At 40.4% G+C, this 27,935-nt stretch overlaps 1 protein-coding gene across 4 annotated transcripts in view; it reads left to right on the top strand.

Moving 5' to 3' along the window:
* RPH3A (rabphilin 3A) overlaps positions 1-27,935 on the top strand; it is a 450,823-nt gene that overhangs the window by 162,175 nt on the left and 260,713 nt on the right. For all 4 annotated transcript variants that reach the window (XM_077292456.1, XM_077292446.1, XM_077292453.1 and 1 more), the window contains one exon: positions 20,571-20,717. In XM_077292456.1, coding sequence (XP_077148571.1) covers positions 20,571-20,717 — 147 coding nt within the window. The remainder of the gene's footprint in view (positions 1-20,570; positions 20,718-27,935) is intronic.

Raw genomic sequence — 27,935 nt, 5'->3', positions numbered from 1 at the left:
GTGCCTGCAGGCTTGCACTGATGTGGATATGTGCACATAGACTCCCCTGCCTACCTAGCGCTGCAATCTCTGGACCCCCGAACTAGCCCTAAAAAGGACTGCTTCTCAGTAGTTGTGGACTGAACAGTTGCAGACCTACACTAACTATTGAAAGCACAATTCTGACCCTATCTCAGCAGAAGCTCTCCCTACACTCGCTAAGTCCAGAGCAGAATGCGGCAAGCCCGGAGTCGCCAGGTCTCTTATAGACCTGATGACACTGTACGGCCAGCCAATCACTGTAATACCACAACAAAGATGGCTGCGGCATTACAGTGCATGGCTGACAATCCCTGCACTGTAATTGGTGCTCTAAAGAGCGCCAGAATTGCAGGGCGGAGACCCGAGCTTCCGCCGAATAATCCCGGAAATACTCGGTGCTCGTCGAGTACACCGAGTATAGTGATACTCGGGCGAGTACCGAGTAATGGTGAGCACGTTCGCTCATCACTAGTGAACACCATTAAAAACAAAACAAACAAAAAAAACACCAAGGCAAAAAAACATGCTTAATCATCATACTGCCAAGCAAAGTGGAATAACACGCAATTAAAAAGACATATATAAATAAACATGGTAAAGCTGAAAACGTCATCTTGTCCCGCAAAAAACAAGCCACTATACAGCTCCATCACCGGAAAAATGTGGAAAGTTTTATAGCTGTCAGAATAAAGCGGTGCAAAAATAATAATTTTTTTTATATACAATAGTTTTTATTGTATAAAAGCGCCAAAACATAAAAAATGATATAAATGAGGTATCGCTGTTATCGTACTAACCCAAAGCATAAAACTGCTTTATCAATTTTACCACTCGCGGAATGGTATACAGTAAACACCCCCCCCCCCAAAGAAATTTGCGAATTGCTTGTTTTTGTTCATTCTGCCTCACAAAAATCAGAATAAAAAGCGATCAAAAAAGTCATGTGCCCGAAAATGGTACCAATAAAAACGTCAACTCGGCCTGCAAAAAACAAGACCTCACATGACTCTGTGGGCCAAAATATGGAAAAATTATAGCTCTCAAAATGTGGTGATGCAACAACTATTTTTTGCAATAAAAAGCTTCTTTTAGTGTGTGACAGCTGCCAAGCATAAATACCCGCTATAAAAACCCACTATAAATAGTAACTGAAACCCCCACTTTATCACCCCTTTACTTAGGGAAAAATAATAAAATAAAAAAAGTATTTATTTCCTTTTTCGCATTAGGGTTGGGGCTAAAGTTAGGATTACGGTTATGGCTGGGGTTAGGGTTGGGTTTAGGGTTAGGGTGTGTTAGTGTGTTAGGATTAGGGTTGGAGTTAGAATTGGGGGTTTCCACTGTTTGGGCACATCAGGGGCTTTCCAAACATGACATGGCGTCTGATCTCAATTCCAGCCAATTCTGGGTTCAAAAAGTCAAATTGCGCTCCTTCCCTTCTGAGCTATGCTGTGAGCCCAAACAGTGGTTCCCCCCACATATGGGGTATCGGCATACTCCGCACAAATTGAACAATAACTTTTGGGGTCTAATTTCTCCTGTTACTTTTGGGAAAATGAAAAAAAATTGAATCTGAAGTAATTTTTTTGTGAAAAAAAGTTAAATGTTCATTTAAAAACAAAAAACATTCCAATAATTCCTGTGAAGCACCTGAAGGGTTAATAAACTTCTTGAATGTGGTTTTGCGCACCTTGTGGGGTGCAGTTTTTAGAATGGTGTCACTTTTGGGTATTTTCTATCATATAGACCCCTCAAAGTGACTTCAAATGAGATGTGGTCCCTAAAGGAAAAATGGTGTTGTTAAAATGAGAAATCGCTGGTCAACTTTTAACCCTTCTAACACCCTAACAAAAAAAAATTTTGGTTCCAAAATTGTGCTGATGTAAAGTAGACATGTGGAAATGTTACTTAGTATTTTGTGTGACATATATCTGTGTGATTTAAGGGCATGGAAAATCAATTTTAGAAAATGCGAAATTTTCAAAATTTTTGCCAAATTTCCATTTTTTTTCACAAATAAACGCATGTTATATCGAAGAAATTTTACCACTGTCATGAAGTACAATATGTCACAAGAAAACAAATGTCAGAATCAACGGGATCCATTGAAGCGTTCCAGAGTTATAACCTCATAAAGGAACAGTGGTCAGAATTGTAAAAATTGTCCTGGTCATTAACATGCAAACCACCCTAGGGGTAAAGGGGTTAAATAATGAAAAAATATATGTTTGGTATCTGTTTATTCGTACTGACCAGGAGAATCATATTACCAGGTCAGTTTTACTGCATAGTGAACTTGATAGATTAAAAAAAAAGAAAAGAAATGATGAAATGGCCTTTTTTTTTTTTTTTTTTGCAATTTTTACGCAATTGGAACTTTTTCCCACATTCCTGTGCATCACATGATAAAATGATTTTTTTCAAAAGTATAATTCATATCACCGAAACCAGTCTCTCATGCGGCTATGTGGATAGAAAAATTAAAAAGTCGTGGCCCTTGGAAGAAGGGGAGGAAAAAATAGAAAGTTTCCCAGGAGTGAAGGGAGTTGAAGAAAGGAGAGACCAAATAGTAAACCAGTTGAGCAACAACTGTCGCACCCAATGCATTATGGTTACTGTCACTTTAACAGGCACAAAGTGCATAATGGTGTCTGCATTAGAGATGAGTGACATTTGTTCTGAAAACGTTCACCAATCTCAAATTCAGCACAAACCTTGCAGATTCGAATTCCGGAGAATTTTTACTTAAAATAAGCAAATTTCATACACATTACACTGCACAAATTTACTGAACTGTTTCCCATGCTGTCATCTGCATGACAGTGTGAGAAACACCGGCAGGTCTGATCTGATCAGATGACTGTATGAGCCCGCAGCTGTGATCAGAGGTAAAAAGTTTACCTCTGGTCACAGGCATCAGCTGATGGGACTACTGCTCCCATACGTGTATGCATGCTGCTGCTGATAACAGCTAGAGCAGGTATGGCTGATGGTAGTATTCATCAGCCAGTACCTGTGCTTTAGCTCCTCAACGTCCAATGACACGCAGAGTCCGTCATTGGATGCCTCCCCCGTTTGATGCGGGCTCCAGTGATGAGCCCGCAACTTTTGCAGCTGATCTGATCATGATAAAAAATTTGTGGGTTTCCATCTATCTTTGATAACCAACTAGGCAAAACTGGCAGCTGGCAGCGTTATCTTGGCTGATTATCAACAATGGAGGGGGTTCCAAGTATTTTTTTTTAAATTATTTAAATTTTAAAAAATGGCTTGGGGTCCACCCCATTTTTGACAACCAGCCAAACTAAAGCAGACAGCTGGGGGCTGGTATTCTCAGGCTGAGAAGGGACCATGGATATTGCGTCCTCCACAACCTAAAAATAGCAGCAAGCAGCCACCTCATAAAAGGCGCATTTATTAGATGCGCCAATTCTCGCACTTTGCCCGTCTCTTTCCACTTGCCCTGTGGCGGTGGCAAGTGGGGTAATGGTTGTGGGGTTGATGTCACCTTTGTATCGTCAGGTGACATCTGTAAGATGCCCCAATTAATAACACCATAGTCAAAATGTAAATAAACACACATCCAGAAAAAAGTCCTTTATTAGAAATAACCAGACGCACAGTGTTACTTTTACTTTTTTTGTATTTAAAAATAACAAACACAGTTAGGTGCGCTCCTGTTTCTACATAGAGCTTAGAAGAATTTAAGCTAGTGTGTTTACAATCAGGTGACATCATAGACCTAATGGAAAACGGAATTAACTGGGTAGAAAGGCAAAATGACCAATTGTAAGTACGTAGTGCTATATAATATGATGATTGCAATATATTAAGAGGATAAAAACTTTGATGGGAGGATTGATTCTTTTAAACAATCTTTTCAAGCTGCAAATTTTCAATTATGATTTTATGAAAACTATAGCTTCTAGATAATTGGGCAACACCATACTGTAATAAGGGTTTCTACCTATATAGGGCTGCATAAATACCATCCATGGTCTCTAATAAATGGGGATTTTATATTTCTTGCTCCTTACTAGAGTTGAGCAAATATATTCTGATTCGCCGAATCTGTATTTGCCATATTCTTGCCATATTGGCACCCTATTCGTGCCAAATTTATGTTTGATGTTCGGATCCGAACGTATTCGATCATTTCAACTATCATTGACTCCAATGATGTTTGGCTAATATTGCAAAAACAATATTCCCCGCCAATCGTAATCGGAGCCAAATTTTGAAAAATTCGCTCAACTGTACTCCTTAAATGCCACTATAAAAGATGCACTAGGGCTGTTTTAGCACAGTTTTAGGCCCAATTCTAGACTATTTATATGTCCTTCAGCATTTGAAAATGGGAGTAAAAATAAATTGCCCACGTTCATCCAAGTTTAAAACAATGTAGCATGAGTTTTTCTACTTACCTTGCATTTTTTTAGGCACCATATACTTTGAAGGCATACACATATACCAACAAGTATTGTGTATTATGGCAGAGTGGAAACGATGGCAGGCTGAATTTATCCATTGAAATTAAAAAGAAAATATTAATTAAGTAATGGGAGCCGTAGAGAATAGTGTCTAGCACAACTGCACCATTTGCTGTATCATGAAAACGATCCTTATCTTGCTGATGACCACCCAGACATTTCCGTAAAAATTATTACCAATGAGTTTTGTTTAGTCCATTGGACTATCTAGAAGGTAGCCTTTTATATTCCTGTGTGTTAAGTGGTGTTGGAAAGGGGATGAGAGTTTCCAAATCACTTTCCACTAACTGGTTTATGTATGTTTTATGTGCAATGAACCAAAGCTTTTTATTTCTCCGAGCTCTAACGTTAGGATTCATCATGGATGAGAAAAATGTTGTACAATTAAATTATGCAGAATTACAGAAAGCTGCATTCAAATATGTTCCAATAATTGGAGATAATACACTGTTGCAATGTTTGTTCAGGATTTCAATGCAGGAATTATAATGCTAATATACAGTACAACAATAATCAGGTTTGAAATAACATTCTTGTACAATCACATGAATGCTTAATGTGGCTTCAAGGCGGGAGTCATAAATGTAACATCACTGTGAAGTTCTCTATACTCAGTGCTGCAGATTAATTTAAATATTCTAGTTCAGTTGCTATAAGAATATGGTTTATGGGCCACATTTGGTACATTAGGGTCCCTAATTTTCACACCTGATGTTTACTAATTTTTTCACAATTACATCCTTCCTCACTATTCTTTAAACCACACTATTTGGCATAATCTGTGACTTCAAAATTTTTGAGCAAAAATGGTTAATTGCACGAGAATCAACTTTTTAGAGTTTTTTTTTTTCTGTGTACTAAAACGTTAACGGGATACGGCCTTCAAAATGTAGGCTTCATCTTCGAATTTTCAGACAATCCTAAAATTGAAAGAAAAACAACTTATTCTGTTATTATAAGTAACATCATTAGTAGATTTGGGACTTTGTTAGAGTAACTTCTTACAATACAAATAACTAATCCTTTAAGCGTGGGAATTACCCAGATAGTAGGTGTCAGTAACTCAAATAACCATATTTGAGTTCTTACATACTTTATTTACAGATGAACATGCTATGATAACTTGAAGTGAATGGGCCATAACATTACGTGACCATATAGGGTTCTACTACTAAAAGCCAAGAAATCACCATACCATTAAAATGGGCACAATCTCAAACAAACTATGCAATTGAAGATGGTAAAGCATGGATAGTGCTTACATTTACAGTGGATATAAAAAGTCTACACAACCCAGGGCTAGAAACATTTAAATTTTTTTCCACAAGAAAAATAGCATCACAATTACCATAGTTTTTGGACTATAAGAGGCACCGGACCATAAGACGCACCTAGGTTTTAGAGGAGAAATAAGAACTAAATAAAAAATTTAAAGCAAGAAATGTGGTGATACTACCCTGCTACAGAGGGGGGGGGGGGGGGTCTGCTGCTGACACTGCTATAGGAGGTTACACATCTGGCACACACCTGGCCGTCCAGGCAAACTTAGCAATCGTGGGAGAAGAGCCTTGGTGAGAGAGGTAAAGATGAACCCCAAGACCACTGTGGCTGAGCTCCAGAGATGCAGTATGGAGATGGGAGAAAGTTCCACAAAGTCAACTATCACTGCAGCCCTCCACCAGTCGGGCCTTTCTGTCAGTGGCCTGACAGAAGCCTCTCCTCAGTGCAAGACATATGAAAGCCCACATAAGGTTTGCTAAAAAAAAACACATGAAGGACTCCCAGACTATGAGAAGCAAGATTCTCTGGTCTCATGAGATGAGACCTTTTTGGTAATAATTGTAAGCGGTATATGTGGAGAAAACCAGGCACTCCTCGTCACCTGCCCAATTTATTCCAAACAGTGAAACATGGTGGTGGCAGCAACATGCTATGGGGGTGATTTTCAGCTGCAGGGACAGGATGACTGGTTGTCATTGAAGGAAACCTGAATGCGGCCAAGTACAGAGATATCTCAGATGAAAACCTCTTCCAGAGTGCTCTGGACCTCAGACTTGGCTGAAGGTTCACCTTCCAACAAGACAATGACCCTAAGCACACAGCTAAAATAACAAAGGAGTGGCTTCATAACAACTCTGTGACCATTCTTGACTGGCCCAGCCAGAGCCCTGACCTAAACCCAATTGAGCATCTCTGGAGAGACCCTGAAAATGGCTGTCCATTATATAATCCCCATCCTGGTATATGTGGCTCTATCCTGGTATCCATGGTCACCATGGCCCTATCCTGGTATCCATGGCCACCATGTCCCCTCCTGGTATCCTTGGCCACCATGCCCCCATCCTGATATCCATGGCCCCCATCATGGTGTACAAATACAAAAAAAGATTATACTCGCCTTGATGCCAGCAAAACTGATTTCAGCATGTAAAGGCACATGGCGTCACTGCTGTGCACCCTTACACTGCAGCGGCTGGGCGATCACTTGTGCCCACTATTAAAGAGAATGAATGACCATTCACTGCTCTCCACTCTCAAGGGTGTTGGAAAGCAGTGAATATTAATTTTGTTTAATAGCTGGCACACGTTAGCCCGGGCACTGCATTAAGCAGGCAACTGTGGCTAAACGTGTGACCACTATTAAATGGAATGCATTTTCACTGCTCCCCATGCCTATAGTCCCTCCCATCTTTTGGCATTGGCTTCAGTGCATAGAGGTTGGAGGGATAATGGTTGTGGGGAGTAGTGAATATTTATTTTCTTTAACAGCGGGCACAGTGTTAGCTGCAGCAGCCGCAGCTGCCTCCTGTGACCCGCTGCTGCCGGCCCCCACAGTCACCCCTATCCACAGCCAGACTATAAAATAAGGTACACCAGGACTATAAGACGCACCCAACCACACACACTTTAGTCCAAAATTTGGGAGAAAAAAAGTGTCTTATAGTCCGAAAAATGTTACTTTAGGTGCTGTCTAATATAGTAGCTCCATACATGTACAGTACAAAAAACTACACACCCCTGTTAAAATCCCAGAATTTTGTCATGTAAAAAAAAATCATACTAATCTTAAAGGAGAGCTACAAATATGTCAGGTTGGGAGGGCATCTACTGTGGACAGCCCTTTTTCAGGTCAACCCACAGATTTTCAATTGAATTCAGGTCTAGACTCTAGCTTGGCCATTTCAAAACTGTGACCTTCTTTTGGTGAAGCAATTATTTTGTTATTTTGGAGATATGCTTATGGTCATTGTCATGGTGAAAGGTGAAATTCCTCTTAATCTTAAGCTTTTTATCAGATGTCTGAAGATTTCATTGTAAAATTGACTGATATTTAGAACTGTTCAGAATTCCCTTCTCCTTAACTAAAGCTCCAGTTTAATCTGCAAAAGATAGCTCCAAGGCATAATGCAGCCACTATCAAGCTTCACAGTGGGTATAGTGTTATTTGGTGATGCTCCATGCTGGTTTAGCACCAAACATCTTTTGGAATTATGGCCAAAAAGTTCAACCTTGGTCTCGTCAAGTCTGCCAAAATCATGTGGGAAAACATGTTGCAGGCTGATGTAGGTTTTGTCAAAATAAAGCTGGGCTTAGATGTTTTTCTTTGAAAGAAAATATTTCAGTTTTGCCACTCTACACCACAGACCACATGACTCGCATGCAATATACAACCAGAATATGTCATAAATCCCTGCAGCTCCTTTAATGTTGCTGTAGGCCTCTTGGCAGCTTCCTGGATCAAATTTATTTTTGCCTTTTCATAATTTTTTGAGGGATGCCCAGGTAATGTCACTGCTGTGGTAAATTTTAGCCACTTCTAGATGATTTTTTGTACCCTTCTGGTGACAGATATTTTTCAATAATGAGATACCTTTGCTGTGTTGTAAGCTGTTTATAGACCATGGCTTTTGATGTGAAATGAAACTAAGAAAATGTCAGGAAATTCCTACTAGAACAGCTAAACTGTTATAGAGAATTAATCATAATCCCTGTAAATGATGGCACCTGTGTACTGACTAGTATGTATGAGATTGGCTAATTGTGATCATAATCACAGCATTAATTATAAGAGGGTGTTCACGCATATGTAGCCACACTACTTTAGTTTTGTTGTTTTTATTTCCCCACTCCCCTCAAAAATTATTTGTTAGTTTCTCTATGGATTTCTACAGATTTTGGGTGACCTTTAAAGGTGAAAGAAGTTCTGAAATTATTTTTCTTGGCATGACATTTTTAATACGATAAAAACCTGGCATTTTAAGAGGGGTGTGTATAAGTTTAATATCCACTGTAGCGTAATCGGTGGATTGATCTTACCCACTGTCAAAAGTGAAGTTTAAGCCAATGTTGTTCGTGGAATGGGTAAGAAATATTTTCTTAACCCACATAGAGCAATGACTACTAACTGAACTTTTTATAAAGTGATTTGTCTCCTATATAAGCTAACGTTTTAAAGGTCATAATTTTACCAGGACGAAGTTTGCCAAAATGGTAAAAAAGATATTTTGCTGTGTGCCTATTAGTAAAGATCAAAGAATAGAAAGGACTCATAGTTACGAGTCTGTAATATTCATGATATGAGCGCTCCACCTCCAGGACCCCGTCCCTATTTGCACTGTTTGGCAGGCTGAAGTACAGGATTACACTCATGGTTGTTGGCTGTGTACCTGCAGACAGGCAGATCTTAGTAACTTCTGGTTTTATTATTTCTTCGTCAGCACTGTGCTCTGTTTCTGCCCTGGGGTAATTCTTCCTCCTTGAGGTACAATGGTAGTCTTCCTCATATGAAGAATATGAACTCCCCTTATCGTGTCAGTACACTTTTTAAGCAAAGCATGCAGGGAGAAGGTAGGTAACTCCTTCACCTACAAAATGGCTTCCTCTTCTCATGATGTCCGACCACCAACTGCCACTTCAAATTTAAAGGGAACCTATCACCCCGTTTTTTTCGGTATGAGATAAAAATACTGTTAAATAGGGCCTGAGCTGTGCATTACAATAGTGTAGTTTGTGGACCCCGATTCCCCACCTATGCTGCCGAAATACGTTACCAAAGTAGTCATTTTCACCTGTCAATCAGGCTGGTCAGGTCGGATGGGCGTGGCTTCTTCCCCCAGATATTGCGTAGTTTTCCGTTGGTGGCGTAGTGGTGTGCGCATGTCCAAGGTCCCCAATCCTGCACGGGGGGGTGAAAATAGCAGCGATGTCCGTTATTCCATTGGTGGTCGGTGGGCGCGGCCATCTTCCTTTGGCCGCGCGTGCGCAGAAGCGGCGCTCTGCTGGCCGCGGCTTCAGGAAAATGGCCGCGGGATGCCGCGCGTGCGCAGATGGAGATCGCGGCGGCCATTTTCCTGAAGCCGCGGCCAGCAGAGCGCCGCTTCTGCGCACGCGCGGCCAAAGGAAGATGGCCGCGCCCACCGACCACCAATGGAATAACGGACATCGCTGCTATTTTCACCCCCCCGTGCAGGATTGGGGACGTTGGACATGCGCACACCACTACGCCACCAACGGAAAACTACGCAATATCTGGGGGAAGAAGCCACGCCCATCCGACCTGACCAGCCTGATTGACAGGCGAAAATGACTACTTTGGTAACGTATTTCGGCAGCATAGGTGGAGAATCGGGGTCCACAAACTACACTATTGTAATGCACAGCTCAGGCCATATTTAACAGTATTTTTATCTCATACCGAAAAAAACGGGGTGATAGGTTCCCTTTAAAACTATCTCACAGGACTTGGCTCCTCCTCCTTTTATGTGACTGTAGAGCTGCAGTCATTGGCTGACTGCCCTGAGGCGTTTTTCCAGAACCTTCTGCATATTAATTCAGAGCTGGGTCACCTGATCAAGCCTGTGAGGAGAAGATTAACCCTTTTTTGTGCTGCATGTCATTAGTTCTCACAATGTATTTAAAATGCGCAGTCCACATAAAAATTCACAGCATTTATATGAAAACACACTATATATCCGGTATCCCATAGAAATAGCCACTTTGTGGGATACCACATACCGTATTTTTCGGATTATAAAACTCTCTGGATTAGAAAACGTAGACCAAATTTTCATGAGAAAAATAGGAAAATATTTTTTTAAATAAAATGGTGGCGCTTCTTATAATCCATGCATCTTATTGCTTACCGGGGGTGGTGGCTGCAATGAGGCGGGGGGTCCCAGAGTCACTGGTGGAGGAGGCAAAAGTGGAGCGTTGCTGCAGGCTGGGATGAATGGGTGTTCCAAAGTGCGGCACGCCGCTGCGGGTTTCCCGGTGGCGGTGCTGTGCTTTGTCCCCAGTGGCGGTTCTGTGCTGTGTCCACTGTCCATAGTGGCAATGCTGCACTGTGTCGCTAGTGTTGCAGGGGGCTCTGCCAACATTTTTGAAAGGCCAGAGCCCCCCGCAAGTCCCTCCATGGTTTCCTGTGCGGCGGTGAACTCCAGGAAAATGGCCACAGGGAGGCGGCGCATGCGCAGATCGAGATCTTGGCAGCACCAGGGACACAGCACAGCACCGCCATCGGGACACAGTGCAGCACCACCACTGGGACACCAGCAGCGGCACGCCGATAAGGTATATCTGCATTATAAGACACACCCCCATTTTCCCCCCCAATTTTTTTTTTTGGGGGAAGTGTGTCTTAGAATCCGAAAAATACGGTATGTTGTCAGAAATAAATAATAAAATGCAATTCTATGTACAGTAACTTTGCCGCCAGCATGTTAAAACCATACATGTGAGTCTGATGGAAAGAGGCAAGAGCAGCCTCTGGATCTTAGGAATTACAAGCCCCAACATTTCAGCATTTAGATCAGCCATTTGCTTCAAATGTAATTATTAGATGAGATGTCGGTACAGAAACACACAGCGTCATGAAAAGAGTCAGTGATCAAAATGCTACTCAAGATAATATATGCATTACAATAATCTCTAATAGATCTCCTACATTAATTCAGTGTTTCATTGTGTTGATAGCCAATTAATATCCTTATTATGGATTGCTAGAGGAGCTTCTATTGAACCATGAATTTTTATGAGTCCATTGTAGTGATATAGTTTATGTGGAAAGCTAATTATACATGTACACGTGTTAGGACAAAGCTTGTGTATTTCATTATAAAGCAATAATTGCCTCCCAGCATGTTTGCTTTTAAAGATACACCTGATTGGAGGCTGTTCTGTTGTGTCAGTACTTCCACTACGAAATGTGGAGTAAAAGACTCAGCCTCTTGTCTTTGACATATGGCTCTGATAAATGAACACAAGACACGTTCATATCCATTGCCCATACTCTTTAGAATAAAACTGTTCAAGCCCATGGATTTTTAAAGAACCAGCTGACTTTTTCTGTATTGGGGCCATCTAATTTTTTGAAGCTGGGTGATGTCAGCCAAAAGCAGGACTGATGTTAAATTACGAATACTGTCCTTGTTCTCAGGAGAAATAAGCTGGTGGTTTTCAGTGGCTCATTCTTCTCTCCCCACTGAAAGCACATGCTTGCTTGGATGGGAAGTTGAGGCATAAAATGTGCACCTGAAAACTATTCCCAGACCTACTTACAGAATTTGACTTACTAAATGAGCTACACATTTCAGTGTAAAATATCATATAATGCAATTATTTTGGCTGAGCAAATACACACAGGCAAAAATGTGACATACAGTTATATGAAAAAGTTTGGGCACCCCTATTAATCTTAAGCTTAATGTTTTATAAAAATTGTTTTTTTTGCAACAGCTATTTCAGTTTCATATATCTAATAACTGCTGGACACAGTACAATAAACCTCAATTCGAGGCAGAAACATTACGAACAGAAAATGTGCAATAGCCCAAATTCTAAGTCCAACGCTGGCATTTCGCTCTCTACAAAAAGAAACGTAACCCCTTAGACCCCAGTCAGAAGAATCTCATATAGCCAAGTCCGATTTCATACTTGGCACTAAAGAGGGGCAACACCCCAAAACAACATGTCTGCAAACTGAGATTCTGGTTTTGGCTTTTATTCTTAGTCATATGGCAAGGCTCATTAAAGGTTCCATATTGAGTTTTAGGATTGCTACGTACATTGGCGGCACTTGAGTTCTAGTTCTCTCACTCTCTGAAGAGGAAATTTGCATATTTTAATTCCAACACTGAAACTGATAATATTGGATTTCTGTACCGTTTGGTGATATCCCAGGTGCCAGGTTTATTACAGTAGAATTATGAGAACTTGTTTTTTTATTAGAAGAAGCTAAGCATCTATGCATCCGTTATGAGTAGTGTTGAGCGATACCGTCCGATACTTGAAAGTATCGGTATCGGAAAGTATCGGCCGATACCGGCAAAGTATCGGATCTAATCCGATACCGATACCCGATACCAATACATGTCAATGGGACTCAAGTATCGGACGGTATCCCTGATGGTTCCCAGGGTCTGAAGGAGAGGAAACTCTCCTTCAGGCCCTGGGATCCATATTAATGTGTAAAATAAAGAATTAAAATAAAAAATATTGATATACTCACCTCTCCGACGCAGCCTGCACCTTAGCGAAGGAACCTGCAGCCTTCTTTGCTTAAAATGCGCGCGTTTACTGCCTTCCGTGACATCACGGCTTCTGATTGGTCGCGTGCCGCCCATGTGACCGCGACGCGACCAATCACAACAAGCCGTGACGTAATTTTCAGGTCCTGAATGCCTAGAATTAGGCATTCAGGACCTGAAAATTACGTCACGGCTTGTGATTGGTCGCGTCGCGGTCACATGGGCGGCACGCGCCCAATCGCAAGCCGTGACGTAATTTTCAGGTCCTGAATGCCTAGAATTAGGCATTCAGGACCTGAAAATTACGTCACGGCTTGTTGTGATTGGTCGCGTCGCGGTCACATGGACGGCACGCGACCAATCAGAAGCCGTGACGTCACGGAAGGCAGTAAACGCGCGCATTTTAAGCAAAGAAGGCTGCCGGTTCCCTCGGTAAGGTGCAGGCTGCGACGGAGAGGTGAGTATATCAATATTTTTTATTTTAATTCTTTATTTTACACATTATATCGATCCCGATACCGATTCCCGATACAACAAAAGTATCGGATCTCGGTATCGGAAATTCCGAAACCGCAAATATCGGCCGATACCCGATACTTGCGGTATCGGAATGCTCAACACTAGTTATGAGAAGAACGGACTTTTAAACCTTGAAAAGAAACAGTTGCCCTATTTCATCAAGACCAGCAGTTTTCATGTGTTTTAGGGCAGAGGTGTCAAACTGCATTCCTCGAGGGCCGCCAACAGGTCAAGTTTTCAGGATTTCCTTGTATTGCACAGGTGATAATTTAATCACCTGCACAGAATGATTCCAGCACCTTGTGGAATGCTAAGGAAATCCTGAAAACATGACCTGTTGGTGGCCCTTGAGGAATGCAGTTTGACACCTCTGTTTTAGGGCATTCTTGAGTAAGACACTACTGACTAATTAAGAGGTCTGGGACTACAGTAATATTTATGGAGTAGTTAACACTACCCTCTCATTATAAATTTGAGGAGTCGGGGTTGCCATGCCTATCCTGCACCAGCTCCTCCAATTTTGAGCGACAATGGTGTGAGAATGCCAAACGTCCCCAAATTTTAGCAAAGCCTTGCATTGCGCCAAAACATTGCAAGTTTTGAAAGCTTTTTACCCCAGAATTCTGGAATAAAAGCTTTGAAGAATTGGGCCCATTAACTTATTATACAATAAATAAACTTTATTGCTGAAACCAAGAACCCCCTTCTGATTAAAGGTCCCAATGCACTGCGGCAATTTTCAGCATTCCATAGAAATAGAAAGAGCTTTGCATGTGCCAACCCTGCTTCTGTGAAAGCATCGGGTCCCTTCTGCTGGACATGCATATTTTGGACATTTATTGCATTTTGGAAATGTGAAAAAATGTCTCTGCTGGTACAACCCCTTTAGTAATGTAAAATTAGAATGAAGGGACTTGAGTCATTCACAAATTACTATTCATATTCTAAAATACTCCACCTAATGTATTATTGGCTACATTTTAGCATGTATTGTGCGTCGCTCGTATTTGTTTGCATTTCTAAAAGATCTTTGAAGAATACCACTCAATGATTGGGTCACAATGTCTAGAAATAGGTAAGGAATGAAGAAGGGAATGGCAGTTTTGATGACATGACACAGATGTTTTTTCTTGTGCAAGTAATGAGGCAGAGCAAATAATGATAACCCAGATCTTGTAATTGCCTACTAATACAACAGGGAAGTTCTGTGGCAACATTTCATTCTGTTTTATGAACAGGAAGGCTAATTGTGATAATTACAGATAAAATTCATGTGCATCGTATGCATGTCTGCTGGAAAATCATACACTTTTTGGATAAATATTATTTTGGGGGGGAATTTTTTGTAAACTTGATTTTTTTCTATCATTAAATATGGAATTCAATGATTTTTGCTCCGCTTATTACTTTAATAATCAATGTAGCTCTAAATCTAGAAGTAAATTATAAATGTAATTTGGATAAAAACCTGCCCAAATAATTGATTTCAAGAAGCTTGGGCTGATAAATGGCAAATGAGCTTTAATGGGGATAAATGTAAGGTCACGCACTTGGGTAGAAGTAATAAGATGAATAACTATGTGCTTAATTCTAAAACCGTCAATGAAAAAGACCTGGGAGTATGGGTGGATGACAAACTCACATTTAGTGGCCAGTGTCAGGCAGCTGCTACAAAGGCAAATAAAATAATGGGATGCATTAAAAAAGGCATAGATGCTCATGAGGAGAACATAATTTTACCACTATACAATTCACTAGTTCGACCACACTTAGAATACTGTGCACAGTTCTGGTCTCCGGTGTATAAAAAAGACATAGCTGAACTACAGCGGGTGCAGAGAAGAGCGATGCAGGTTATTAGAGGACTGGGGGGTCTGCAATACCAAGATAGGTTATTACACTTGGAGCTGTTTAGTTTGGAAAAACGAAGACTAAGGGGTGATCTTATTTTAATGTATAAATATATGAGGGGACAGTACAAAGACCTTTCTGATGATCTTTTTAATCATAGACCTGAGACAGGGACAAGGTGGCATCCTCTACGTCTGGAGGAAAGAAGGTTTAAGCATAATAACAGACGCGGGTTCTTTACTGTAAGAGCAGTGAGAATATGGAACTCTCTGCCGTATGATATTGTAATGAGTGATTCATTACTAAAATTTAAGAGGGGACTGGATACCTTTCTGGAAAAGTATAATGTTACAGGGTATATACACTAGATTCCTTGTTAGGGCGTTGATCCAGGGAACTAGTCTGATTGCCGTATCTGGAGTCGGGAAGGAATTTTTTTCCCCAGTGTGGAGCTTACTCTTTGCCACATGTTTTTTTTTTGCCTTCCTCTGGATCAACACGTTAGGGCATGTTAGGTTAGGCTATGGGTTGAACTAGATGGACTTTCTTCCTTCAACCTTAATAACTATGTTACTATGTTACTATGTTTGACATCAGTAAAGGAAAGCAACAGACATATAGAAGTAGACAGGAGACAGCTATGTGCTAGACCACTATAAAGGGCTTAAGCTCTTAGTAGTTTAGACCAGAGGCAATGTTTTCTACCTCTCAAATAATCCACCAGTAATAATAATTATGGGCTATAAAAATCCAGCTTTGTTTCATATATGCTTTTGTGTATGTATGGCACCATCTAACTACTAGATTCCTATAAAGCTGCACACGTTGCACATACAGTATATTCTTGATCAATGTGAGAGGATGCCTTCTGTAGTTTGTTACCGTAAAGGGAACCTGTCACCAGCAAAAACACTATTAAAATGCAGATATGGGCTTAGTCTGCAGGTTAATAGTGTTACTAACCTGCATGGTGCCTGCACATATTTAAATGCCGCGGGGTGAAAGTTAACTTTATTTTCCTCAGTAGCATTCGGTTTCAGTCACAGGAGCGGCACCAACACAAATTCAGTCATTGCTCAGAGAATACAGAGCAAAATCTGGAACCGCGGCCCGGCACTGACAGCCACAATCCAGAGCCAGTGCCGGTTAGGGTCGAGGGCGCAGTTACAGCAGCTGCTCTGTATCATCAGAGCGAAGACTGAATCCGCACCAGCGCTGCTCTCCTGACTGAAACTGAATGCTGTTGGGGGAAATAGTTAATTTTCTCCTCACAGCGTTCGGCTATGTGCATGCGCCGGACAGGTTAGTAACACTGCAGCACATTGAGCACATATCTGCAGGTTTGTAGAGTTTTTACTGGTGACAGGTTCCCTTTTAATAACTAATATTGTAGGACACATAAAAGTTTGAATTCTTACACTGTAAGATCATGTTTGGGGTTTTAGAAAGTGTTTAGTTTAATCAACTTCAGTCTGCAAGAGCTTTCCAAACCTCTTCATTAGGACCAAACCACAATGGTTTGGTCCTGATGAAGAGGTTTGGAATCCTTGAAACGCATTGACACAATAAACTGCATTCGTGCTTTAACCTTGTGTGTGACTACACCTTTGAACCTTGAGCAGTGCAGACTCTGGAACCCCTCATATTCCTCATTTACTGCATGACCTTTTATTGGTGGTTTGGCAGCAGCCTTTACATGCTTTTATAGGGGTTGTTTGTGACTGTCACAATCTGATCAGGTGAGCGTGCCTACAATATTTTATTTCATTTTCTTTTTATCAGATAAGATACTATTTGTGCTTTCTGTCTTTCCAGCTTTATTATTTGATTTAACCTCTCCTTTTACTCAGTTTACTTCAGAACAACATTAAACATTTGTGGCCTACTCACAAACCTCAAGACAGCTAAGCTCTCACTACAGTGTTAAATATCAGCATTGGAGGGATTGGTGACTAGCGTTCCTACTAAATCCAAGGCTCAGAAAAGTCAGGCCACACCAACTCAGTGCTCAAAGTCTAGTTCCCATGGACATTTTCCAGACCTTTGGCATTGGGGCTCCAGGATAAACCCATAAAGTGCAAGCAAAAATGAAGCTCACCTCATAGACATAGCTTTGGTAGAACAGGCCAAATTTAGGTAGCTGTTCTGAAAGGTTGGGGGTATGTCAGGATTTCAAATGTATTTGTGCCTTGTGAACACAGATACAGATGAATATAATGAGGAAGCAGGAGAAAATCTGATCTCTATCCAACTGTTCTGTCTTTCTAAAGACTGAAGGATTTGCAAGGACCTTCATATCACATAACATTCTCAGATCACAGGACTGGCAGCAGAGAAGAACACACAGACAAATGAAGTGCTTGTGTGGGGGCATTATACAGTGTGAAGTGGACACTGGGAGCATCATACTGTTTGCTTGTGGAGACATAATTTATGGGAGGCTGTGGGGACATAATGGTGTGTGAAGTGGACTCTGGTGGCTGTGATGCCTCATACTGTGTGTGGGGGCTGAGGGGGCATCATTCTGTGTTGGAGGCACTGAAGGAGGCATCATAAAAGTGTGCGGAGGCACTGCGAGGGGCTTTAGGGACTTCATATTGTGTGTTGGTTTCTGTGGGATATCATACTGTGTGTGTAGTGGATGTAGGGGCATCATACTGTGTGGAGTGGATATGGAGGCATCATATGGTGTGTGGCAGGTTTGGCAGGATGTCATACTCTGTGTGGGCTTCACACTGTGTGTGAGGCATCATATTATGTGTGGGAGGCTAAGAAAAGGATACCATAATGTGTTGGAACGTGTATGGGCTTCACTTTCAGCAATGTTTCTATGTGGTCAAAGATGAAGTACTTAGGCTAGGGTTCTACTTTAGCATAAAATAAAAATTGCTCTAGTACAGTATGTGTCCCTCTTTCTCTTATACGAACTTGGGAAGTATACATCTGCTAATAAAATGTGATGTCCTTTTTTCCTTTCTATTCATTGATTTTCTTTAGTCAAGCTGAGGGAACATGTAACACACTCCACGATTTTAAAGCCATATAATTGTAGTCACAATGTCATTCGAGCTCTCTAATTTTGGTCGTATGCAACCTTTGTGCCTTTAGCAGCAGCGACTATAAATAAAGCTTTTTTTTTCTACTGCTCCTGCTATTGTACATAAGATCAATGTTATTCTGTATTGCTATAATTGCTTTGTACCTTTGGACAAGTATATTGATAGAGTTATACAGCAGAATGGACTGAATCCAAGTAAGGTCATAGGTGGGACAATAATTGTCTGTAATTGAAGCGATTAAATATAAATAAGCAGATAAGGCCTGGCTTGGATAAAGAAATGCATTATTGCACATAATCATCTAGATTTTCTTTTTTTCAAATGTCAACAACCATTTTCATGCTTGTAGATCTAACTTATGGAGTGGAAATAATAGATGATGAGGGCAAGCTAATGTTTCAGGTCAGGTTGAAAAATATTGTTATACCTTTGCTTTATTCAATACAAGGTACTATAAAAGCATTTGGAGGATTGACTAGAGTTGAGATCATGGCAACTGTAGGTATTATTGATAAGAAAATGTATAATATATTAGTACATATCAAATCACACATGAATAATCAGTGTATAATATACAAAATATCTGCCTGGGGTAATTCTAAAGTGCAAGTGCTCCTGATTTTCTTGTAAAATTTATAGTTACTAGTTGGCAGTCATATGCTACCCATTGCATGTGTAAAAACAAATACAATGAATTGGTCTATGACGATTTGCGTAGTCTGATCCTCTTTGACCATTCTGATTTCTGTTGAAGCCAATGAAGTTCATAGAAGTCTGAGGACAGTACTGGCCATGCAAAGTGAATGCTGCTTGTTACAATGCATGCTCAACTTCTCATAGACTTATAGGCTTCACTGACAATAAAAGTCTGAGAATCCGAGCATGTACAAATGGTGGTAGTGAGCTGACCAGGAAAGAAATGGGAATGCCTATTGTGCAGACTCGATGAGTAGAAGAGCAGCAGCCTAGCTCCAGAAGATTTTAATACATTTTCTCCATATGTTGAGTGTTACTTTATTTTACAAAAGACACACCATTTTTAATTTTAAGCAACTGGAAACCCCCTGAAGTTCAATCTTTATATAAATAGAATTTATTTTAGTTTTTTATTTTAGATACTTTCCTTTTGTAACTGAGTATTAAATACAGAGTTACATTATCCAAAGTGGTCATTTTATCATGGTTTCTTACAAAAGACCGAAGATTTTTGAAACCTTTAACGGTACAGAGAGCAATAAAAGTAGTGGAGACATTAGTGATGAATAAATCTTTTAAAATTTTAATTTGCTAGCTTTTCTAGCTTTGATAAATTTTACTAGGAAATTCATTTAGCAGTGAATCGATTTGCAACGAGTCGAAAGTATTTCAAAGCCTCCAATGCTCTGAAAAAAGTATGTGATTGAATTGCAGCAGCACTATATCTATGCTGAACAAGCAAGTAGTAGCTGCCATCTATTAATCACGCCCTTGCCCTACCTAAAAGAAACAGTGACTCTCTTTCATTCCCTATCAATTAAATATGTACTATTCTCTTTTCTTCACACACTAATCTTCACTGCTGTGTAGTCATGCACTATTTGTACAGTTTCTGCAGTGTATTAGTTTTCTCTCACTGTCTGTGTACATAAGCTGCAGAGCTGTGATGTCTTCTCACTACTCGGATTCAACACAAAAGGGCTGCTGCATTTCCTGCTTCTGCTTTTATACAGGTTATCATTGTCTCTCATGATTGGATGTGCTATACTAAGTGATATGAAAGTTGCATAGCCTTAAGGGGAAGCAAGCTTGTTCACTTTTGAGGTGATCCTTCTCTGGACAATTTTTTCGATTCATGCTAAACAAATTTCACACTGTTCCACTTTACCAGGTTCATCAAATTCCTAAAAATTCAACATGTATTTGATTTGAATGAAATTCATTTTTTCATCTCCAATAGACATCAATTGAACAAACCACAAAAAGTTTCTATGAATTTTGCTTTTTTTTGAAAATCATTATTTTATTGAAACTTTTAGTTTGTATTTCTTACATGTAGTTTTCTTCATGTAAAAGCATGAGGCACTGCAATATATATTGACTTGTAAATATTCTGTTTGTCTTTGTAGACATGATGCCAACTGGTCTGTACACCAAGCTAATCAGGGTGATCGTCAAAGAAAACATGAAGATTTAACTGATGAAGAGAAAGAAATTATCAACAGAGTTATAGCAAGAGCTTCCAAAATGGAAGAGATGGAGCAAGAACGAATTGGGTGAGAACAGCTATTGCATGGGTGCTATGTTTTTTTTTTCCCAGTACCTAGGCCTCTTGTTTAGAAGCATTTAAAAAAATGAATTGTAAAATTGTATGAAAGGTAGTTCTAGTACATTTTACTTCTAATCAGAATTGCTTGTGTTAAGGTTGTGATAACTTACAGAATTCTAGTAAGTTCCTAAACTGCTGGAAACAGACGATTTGTAATCTGCTAAAGACTTCAAGGGTTAAAATTCACTGGAGCACTGTTTTTTACAAAAGAAGCAAATATATATGTTATATAAACTGTTATTCTTCTAAAAGTTTCTAGCATTGCTTGCATAGGAGGACAGTAGTCATTTTTCGACCACCTATTCTGACAAGACTAATGTGGGATCTGAATATTTTAGTGGTTGTCCACTGCTAGGACAACCCCTTCTTGATCTAAATGCCGTTTCAGTGGTGTTGGCACTCTCATTGCTCGGTCTCCTGTGCGGTTGTTGTGACATGTGAGCCTGGCCCCCAATCTGCGTTGGCATCATTGTCCCTGCCTTTGTACGAATTGAACATGAACATGAAGTAGTAGTCTGGGATGCAGCTGATCTCAGACTTCCTCTTCATGTTCAATTCGTATGAAGGTGGAGACAGTGACGCCAGAACTGATTGGGTACCAGGCTCACGTGTTACAACAACTACATGGGATACCTGGGAATGCAAGTGCCAACACAGCTGGAACAGCGCTGGCTTGAAGGGGGAGTATAAGCTTTTTTTAATTTATCAGGGCCAAACATTTAGATCAAGAAGATGTTGTCCTGGTAGTGGACAACTACTTTAAGACATTGCAATAACTTTATTGCTACATCAGATTATCTGAAATCAAATACAAGTACATGATTGGCATAAATGCATATGCAGATGGTCAAAGATGAAAGGGTTATTTCCATCACAAAAAATGATGGCGTGTTGTTAGAATATTCCATCTATTTTGGTAGGAATCTGATGGCATTGCTGCATACTTCAGATATTCATGAAAATGTAAAGGTGTATGCTTATTTTTTTGTAACATTCTTAATTAGAAGTCTAGTAAACTAACTTAAAGAGAACCAAACAAAGCATAAATGGTCACTGTCACTTCAACATACTTTTTATAAATTATTAGTAGAGATGAATATAAAAACTTTATAACACATCACTTCGGAGAAATGTGCTTCTTTCTCAATTTGGTGTGAACCATTATTCTGAGGTCTAAGGGGTAAGGTTTCTCCTTGTGGAGAGTGACATACCAGCTCTGGCTTGCCAAGGTAAGGAGGCTTATTCGCCGTGCAATGCTGAAGAGACAATTTGCATATTAAATTTCCCAAAGGAGCATTGCATGGCGAATAAGCCTCCTTACCTTGACAAGCAAGAGCTGGTATGTCACTCTCCACAAGGAGAAACCTTACCCCTTAGACCTCAGACCAGAGCCTCTCACCTAGCCAAATCAGTTCTCATGCTTCGCACTGATGAGGGGCAACAGCCCGAAACACTGTGACTGCGAATTGAGATACTGTTTTGGCTTTTATCCTAAGTCATATTGCACGACTCGTTAAAGGGTTGATTGTGACTTGTAGGATCGCTACTTCCAATAGGTGGCGCTATAGAGTTCAAGTCCTCTTTTTCTCTGAAGAGGCAATTTGCATATTGACCATTTTTCTGGTAATTTTGCTTACTGTACTCATCATCCACTCTGAAAAGCAGCTCAAATTGTCTTGAATTGTTCTGTGAGCTAGTAGTCAGATTTGCTTTTAAGGTGGGAGAGAACCTTCTTTAGTGTGTATTCATTAGTGTATATTTCATAAAAAGATTAGACGAGAGGTCTATATTAGACATCTGAGTCCTTACAGGTTTCGAATATTATGACTAAGAATCCGAGAGTTAAATTTTTCAACTTCAACTATTCTTCCTGTAATTGCTGGCTGACGGGAGGGAACGCTGACACATTTTCTCTTTTTTTTCATGATTTAAAACTAGCTCATTGAAGTATCAGTTTACAACTCCTATTAATGGGGAGAAGAAAAGTGGAGAGCACCCAGCACAGTGAAACCAGGCAGAAACAATGAGGAGATAGTGGTGTTGCATTCAGCAAATATATTTTACCTCAGTGCTGGATTCACTGCCACAGAGCTCAGTACTGCTGTATGACTGTGATGCTGCTTTTTTTTTTCTATGTGTCTTATATTATAGAAAGACAAGAGCAGAAATTGATCTCTTTATGTACTATGTATAGAATTCATTGTAGCAGCTAGTTTCCACCCATTAGGTCAAAGAAAACTGAAAATTATGGCTGTAGCCTACAGAGAGGAAAATGCACAATAGAAGTAAAATAAAAGTGATATTCTTTGTGCACCCACACAACGGCTTCATCTGAAAAGTGTGAAATGACAAGTACACTTTAAGGTAAAAATTAGGTTTTGTGGCTGGAAAGCAAACCCTAGAAAAAGGAAACTTCTGTCTAGGCTATGAAAATTGTCAAGGCGCACATATTCTCTGTCTAGCTGCTAGGAATATATTGTACTGGGTTGATACATATGTAGATTTTAACCTTTTTATATCAGGACTGGTCTGTGTGAGCATAATTGTGAAGGCATTTGTTACTTATCTTTTTGACAAGCAGAATAAATTGAAATTATATAGCTGCTGTGACTTTCCAATCATACAGACAGATCCAATTATTTCATGACAACTAAGGCAAACAATGCATTCTAAAATTAATGATAGGTAGGGTGATAGCCCATCCATTGCATAAAATGGACAAATATCTGCCCTCACACAATAGAATATTTAATTTACTATCTATCTTTCTATCTATCCTTATCTATAGAATCATCAATTGTGCTTGTGATTTAACTTTGTAAGTTTTTACTTTTGCTTAAATTTCTTTTTCTGTGTATTAATAAAAATTGCTATTTTTGCTACAAAGAAAAAAATGAGCAAACAGGTGTATTATGGGTTTGTTTTTGGCAAGGGAAGGCTTTAGGCTGGATAATGCCTTATACAAAAGCTTCTATTGATATAAACAAGTCGCAGGGAAATATTTAAAGATGAACTTTTTATTTTGTTTCTAAAATGCGTATATTGCAATCTATATTTACAAGACAGACGGTGTTGAACCCAAAAATGAGTCAATCTTTAAGCATGCCCAACTCTTATTAAACGAGGCATCCAGATGTTTGGAAGAGGCACATAAGTGTGGAGTCGTGTTTCGACATTTTCTCAGGCATTCTCCTTCCTCAAGCATGCGCACTGTAGTCACAGGGTAAATTGAATAGCTGTGACCATGTAACCACATCATCTTGTCAATCATGAACTAGTAATATTCTTAACCGTTTAGTACAAAAACACAGAATGCCGATAATACACTTACACCTCAAGATAAATAATTCACCAATTACAACCTCCTAAAATGCCGTAGTCTATGTAAGAATTGTCCACAAGTAGCAGACAGAGAAATCGAAAAGGTACACAGAGGTACAAGTGTGGGTTTATTGGTTTAGCATGTTTCTCACCATAAGAATTCATTAAAATTACAGGTTTCATTTAAGCCACTTTTGGATTCCCAACTATTCCACAATAAAAAAAAAAAATTAAAAAAAAAGCCCAAATACTTCATATTGAAGCAACCCAACTGTAATGTTCTGTTCTTCAGCCTTGCCTTGTAAATGAGTCCAGATCCCAGAATTCTAAGCGGCGGAAGTTCACCGACCTCCATATTGGGACACCCAAGTGATGGGTGTGTCAATATGGAAACTGCTGGTGGTACCAGCCTCTTGCGCGGTACCACAAGCGGAACACCGTCGCACCACACACACACACACACACACACACACACACACACACACACACACACACACTGTATATGCCGTATGCACCACACACACTGTATACAGCGTATGCACCACACACACACATGCGTGCGCGCACACACACACACACTGTATACTACGTATGCACCACACACGCGCGCGCGTGCACACACACACACACACACACACACACACAGTGTATACGCCATACGCAGCTCTTGCACCTTACCACCAGCGGAACACCATCGCGAACACGCCGACGCCAGGATCAGCTGAATGATTCACTGACCGCTGCCATCTTTGTGCAGGAGGAGCCCATGTGCAGTTTTAATGTGACTAACGCTATCTGTCTGCACAAAGATGGCAGTGGTCTGAGTGCCTGCGCAAATTCCGAGCAGGCGCAGTGAATCATTCGGTTGATCACGGCAGTAGATGCGCGACGTGACTACAAGCAGAGGAAGTCGGTCACATTAAAGGGGTTTTCCCATGAAAGAAAGTTCATTTTTTTAAAATTGACTGTGTCTGACCGTGTACAGAGCATAACACATCTCCTGGGCAGGGGAGGAAGCAAAAGACAATACTGACATTACAGCAGGGGATCACAAAGGATTTCTTTTGTCAGGTAAAATATTTCACTGTTTTTAAACAATATTTTACCTCACAAAATATATCCTCTGCAATATTCTGCTGTAATGTCAGTATTGTCTTTGAGGGGAGAATACAGCACAGGAAGGAGAGAGACAGCAGACAAGGGGGATAGCACATGGGGTAGACAGGGCAAAGAGAGCACAGATGGGAGAAGTCAGCACATGGGAAGGAGAGAGTGGATAGGTGGGTGAGCACATGGGGGGAGAGATTCTCAATGCTGCAAAGCCTGCCCCCATCGTGACATAATATAAATATATATTACACTGCTCAAAAAAATAAAGGGAACACAAAAATCCCATATCCTAGATATCACTGAATGAAATAGTCCAGCTGTAATTCTTTATTGATTACATAGTGGAATGCGTTGAGAACAAGAAAACAAAAAAATTCTCAATGTAAATCACAACTAATATCCCACAGAGGTCTGGAGTTGGAATGATGCTCAAAATCAAAGTGGAAAATGAAGTTACAACAACTGATCCAACTTCAGTGGAAATGCCTCAAGACAAGAAAATGATGCTCTGTAGTGTGTGTGGCCTCCACGTGCCTGTATGACCTCCCTACAATGCCTGGGCATGCTCCTGATGAGGCGGCGGATGATCTCCTGAGGAACCTCCTCCCAGACCTGGACTAAAGCATCTGCCAACTCCTGGACAGTCTATGGTGCAACGTGGCATTGGTGGATGGTATGAGACATGATGTCCCAGATGTGTTCAATCGGATTCAGGTCTGGAGAATGGGTAGGCCAGTCCATAGCTTCAATGCCTTCATTTTACAAGAACTGCTGAAACACTCCAGCCACATGAGGTCTGGCATTGTCCTGCATTAGGAGGAACCCAGGGCCAACCGCACCAGCATATGGTCTCACAAGGGGTCTGAGGATCTTCTTTCGGCACCTAATGACAGTCAGGCTACCTCTGGCAAGCAAATGGAGGGCTGTGCGGCCCTCCAAAGAAATGCCACCCCACACCATTACTGACCCAATGCGAAACCGGTCATGCTGAAGGATGTTGCAGGTAGCAGATCACTCTCCACGGTGTCTTCAGACTCTGTCACGTCTGTCACATGTGCTCAGTGTGAACCTGCTTTCATCTGTGAAGAGCACAGGGCGCCAGTGGCGAATTTGCCAATCCTGGTGTTCTGTGGCAAATGCCAAGTTTCCTGCACAGTGTTGGGCTGTGAGCACAACCCCCATCTGTGGATGTCGGGCACTCAGATCATCCTCATGGAGTCAGTTTCTAACCGTTTGTGCAGATACATGCATATTTGTGGCTTGCTGGATGTCATTTTGCAGGGCTCTGGCAGGGCTCCTCCTGTTTCTCCTTGCACAAAGGCTGAGGTAGCGGTCCTGCAGCCCCCTCCATGGCTTTGTCTTCTGGTGTACTGGCCTGTCTCCTGGTAGCGCCTCTGGACACTACGCTGACAGACACAGCAAACCTTATTGCCACATCTTGCATTAATGTGCCATCCTGGATGAGCTGCACTACCTGAGCGACTTGTGTGGGTTGTAGAGTCCGTCTCATGCTACCACGAGTGTGAAAGCACAACCAACGTTCAAAAGGGACCAAACATCAGCCAGAAAGGATTGGTACTGAGACGTGGTCTGTGGTCCCCACCTGCAGAACCATTCCTTTATTGAGTGTTTTGATAATTGCCAGTCATTTCCATCTATTGTCTATTCCATTTGCACAACAGCATGAGAAATTGATTGTCAGTGTTGGTTCCTAAGTGGACAGTTTGATTTCACAGAATATAACTCCTAGTAAATCAAACTTCTGTCGTTTAAGTGTTACCTTTATTTTTTTGAGCAGTGCATAATATATATAAAGTGTATATGTATGTATGTATATGTGTGTATATGTATGTGTAATTTCAGTTGTTTCACACTTTTTTGTTAAGTATATAATTCCACATGTGTTAATTCATAGTTTTGATGCCTTCAGTGTTGTACATTTGTATAATGTACAATTTTCAAACTCCTGAAAATAGAGAAAAATCTTTAAATGAGAAGGTGTCCAAACTTTTCATCTGTACTGTGTGTGTGTGTGTGTGTGTATATGTGTGTGTGTATATATATATAAAATCTACTATATAATTGTCTAAGGGGTACTTCCGTCTTTCTGTCTGTCCTTCTGTCTGTCACGGATATTCATTGGTCGCGGCCTCTGTCTGTCATGGAACTCTTCTTGAGTTAAAACATTATAAATGAGCAATTTACATTTTACTCAAAAATATACCTATAAAGAGAAAAATCAGACAAACTGAACATTTTGCAGTGGTCTCTTAATTTTTGCCAGAGCTGTATATGTATATATTGTGCATCAGCTTTTACACGATATGATACAAATTGTTAACTAAGAGTGCATTAGGTAGAATGTTTCTTCTAAACTGTTAACAAGCTGGACATATAGTGATACACAAAGGCTTTGGCTTTGTGAAATCTCACCCAGAGGCGAAATTAGAGTGTAATAATTTTTTTTATTTTTTTTTTTAGAGGTCTATAACTAGGAATACATATCTCTTAAGAACTCAGTAGTCATTTTGATCCAACTGTTCATAGTGAATTACTTGAAAAGTTAGAAAATTGCTAAATTTTAACCACATTTTCAGGTTTTTTTTTGACAAGTAAACACAAGTGATGTTGAAGACATTTTACCACTGTCATGAAGTGCAATATGTCACAAAACAAGTCTCAGAATCTGTGAGATCCTATGAAGCGTTCTAGATTTATTGCCACATTAAGTGAC

Source organism: Ranitomeya variabilis, chromosome 1 (genome assembly GCF_051348905.1).
Source record: "Ranitomeya variabilis isolate aRanVar5 chromosome 1, aRanVar5.hap1, whole genome shotgun sequence".
Classification (NCBI taxonomy): Eukaryota; Metazoa; Chordata; class Amphibia; order Anura; family Dendrobatidae; genus Ranitomeya; species Ranitomeya variabilis.
The sequence above is the reverse complement of the archived record's forward strand: the minus strand, read 5'-3'. Positions and strand labels throughout refer to the sequence as shown.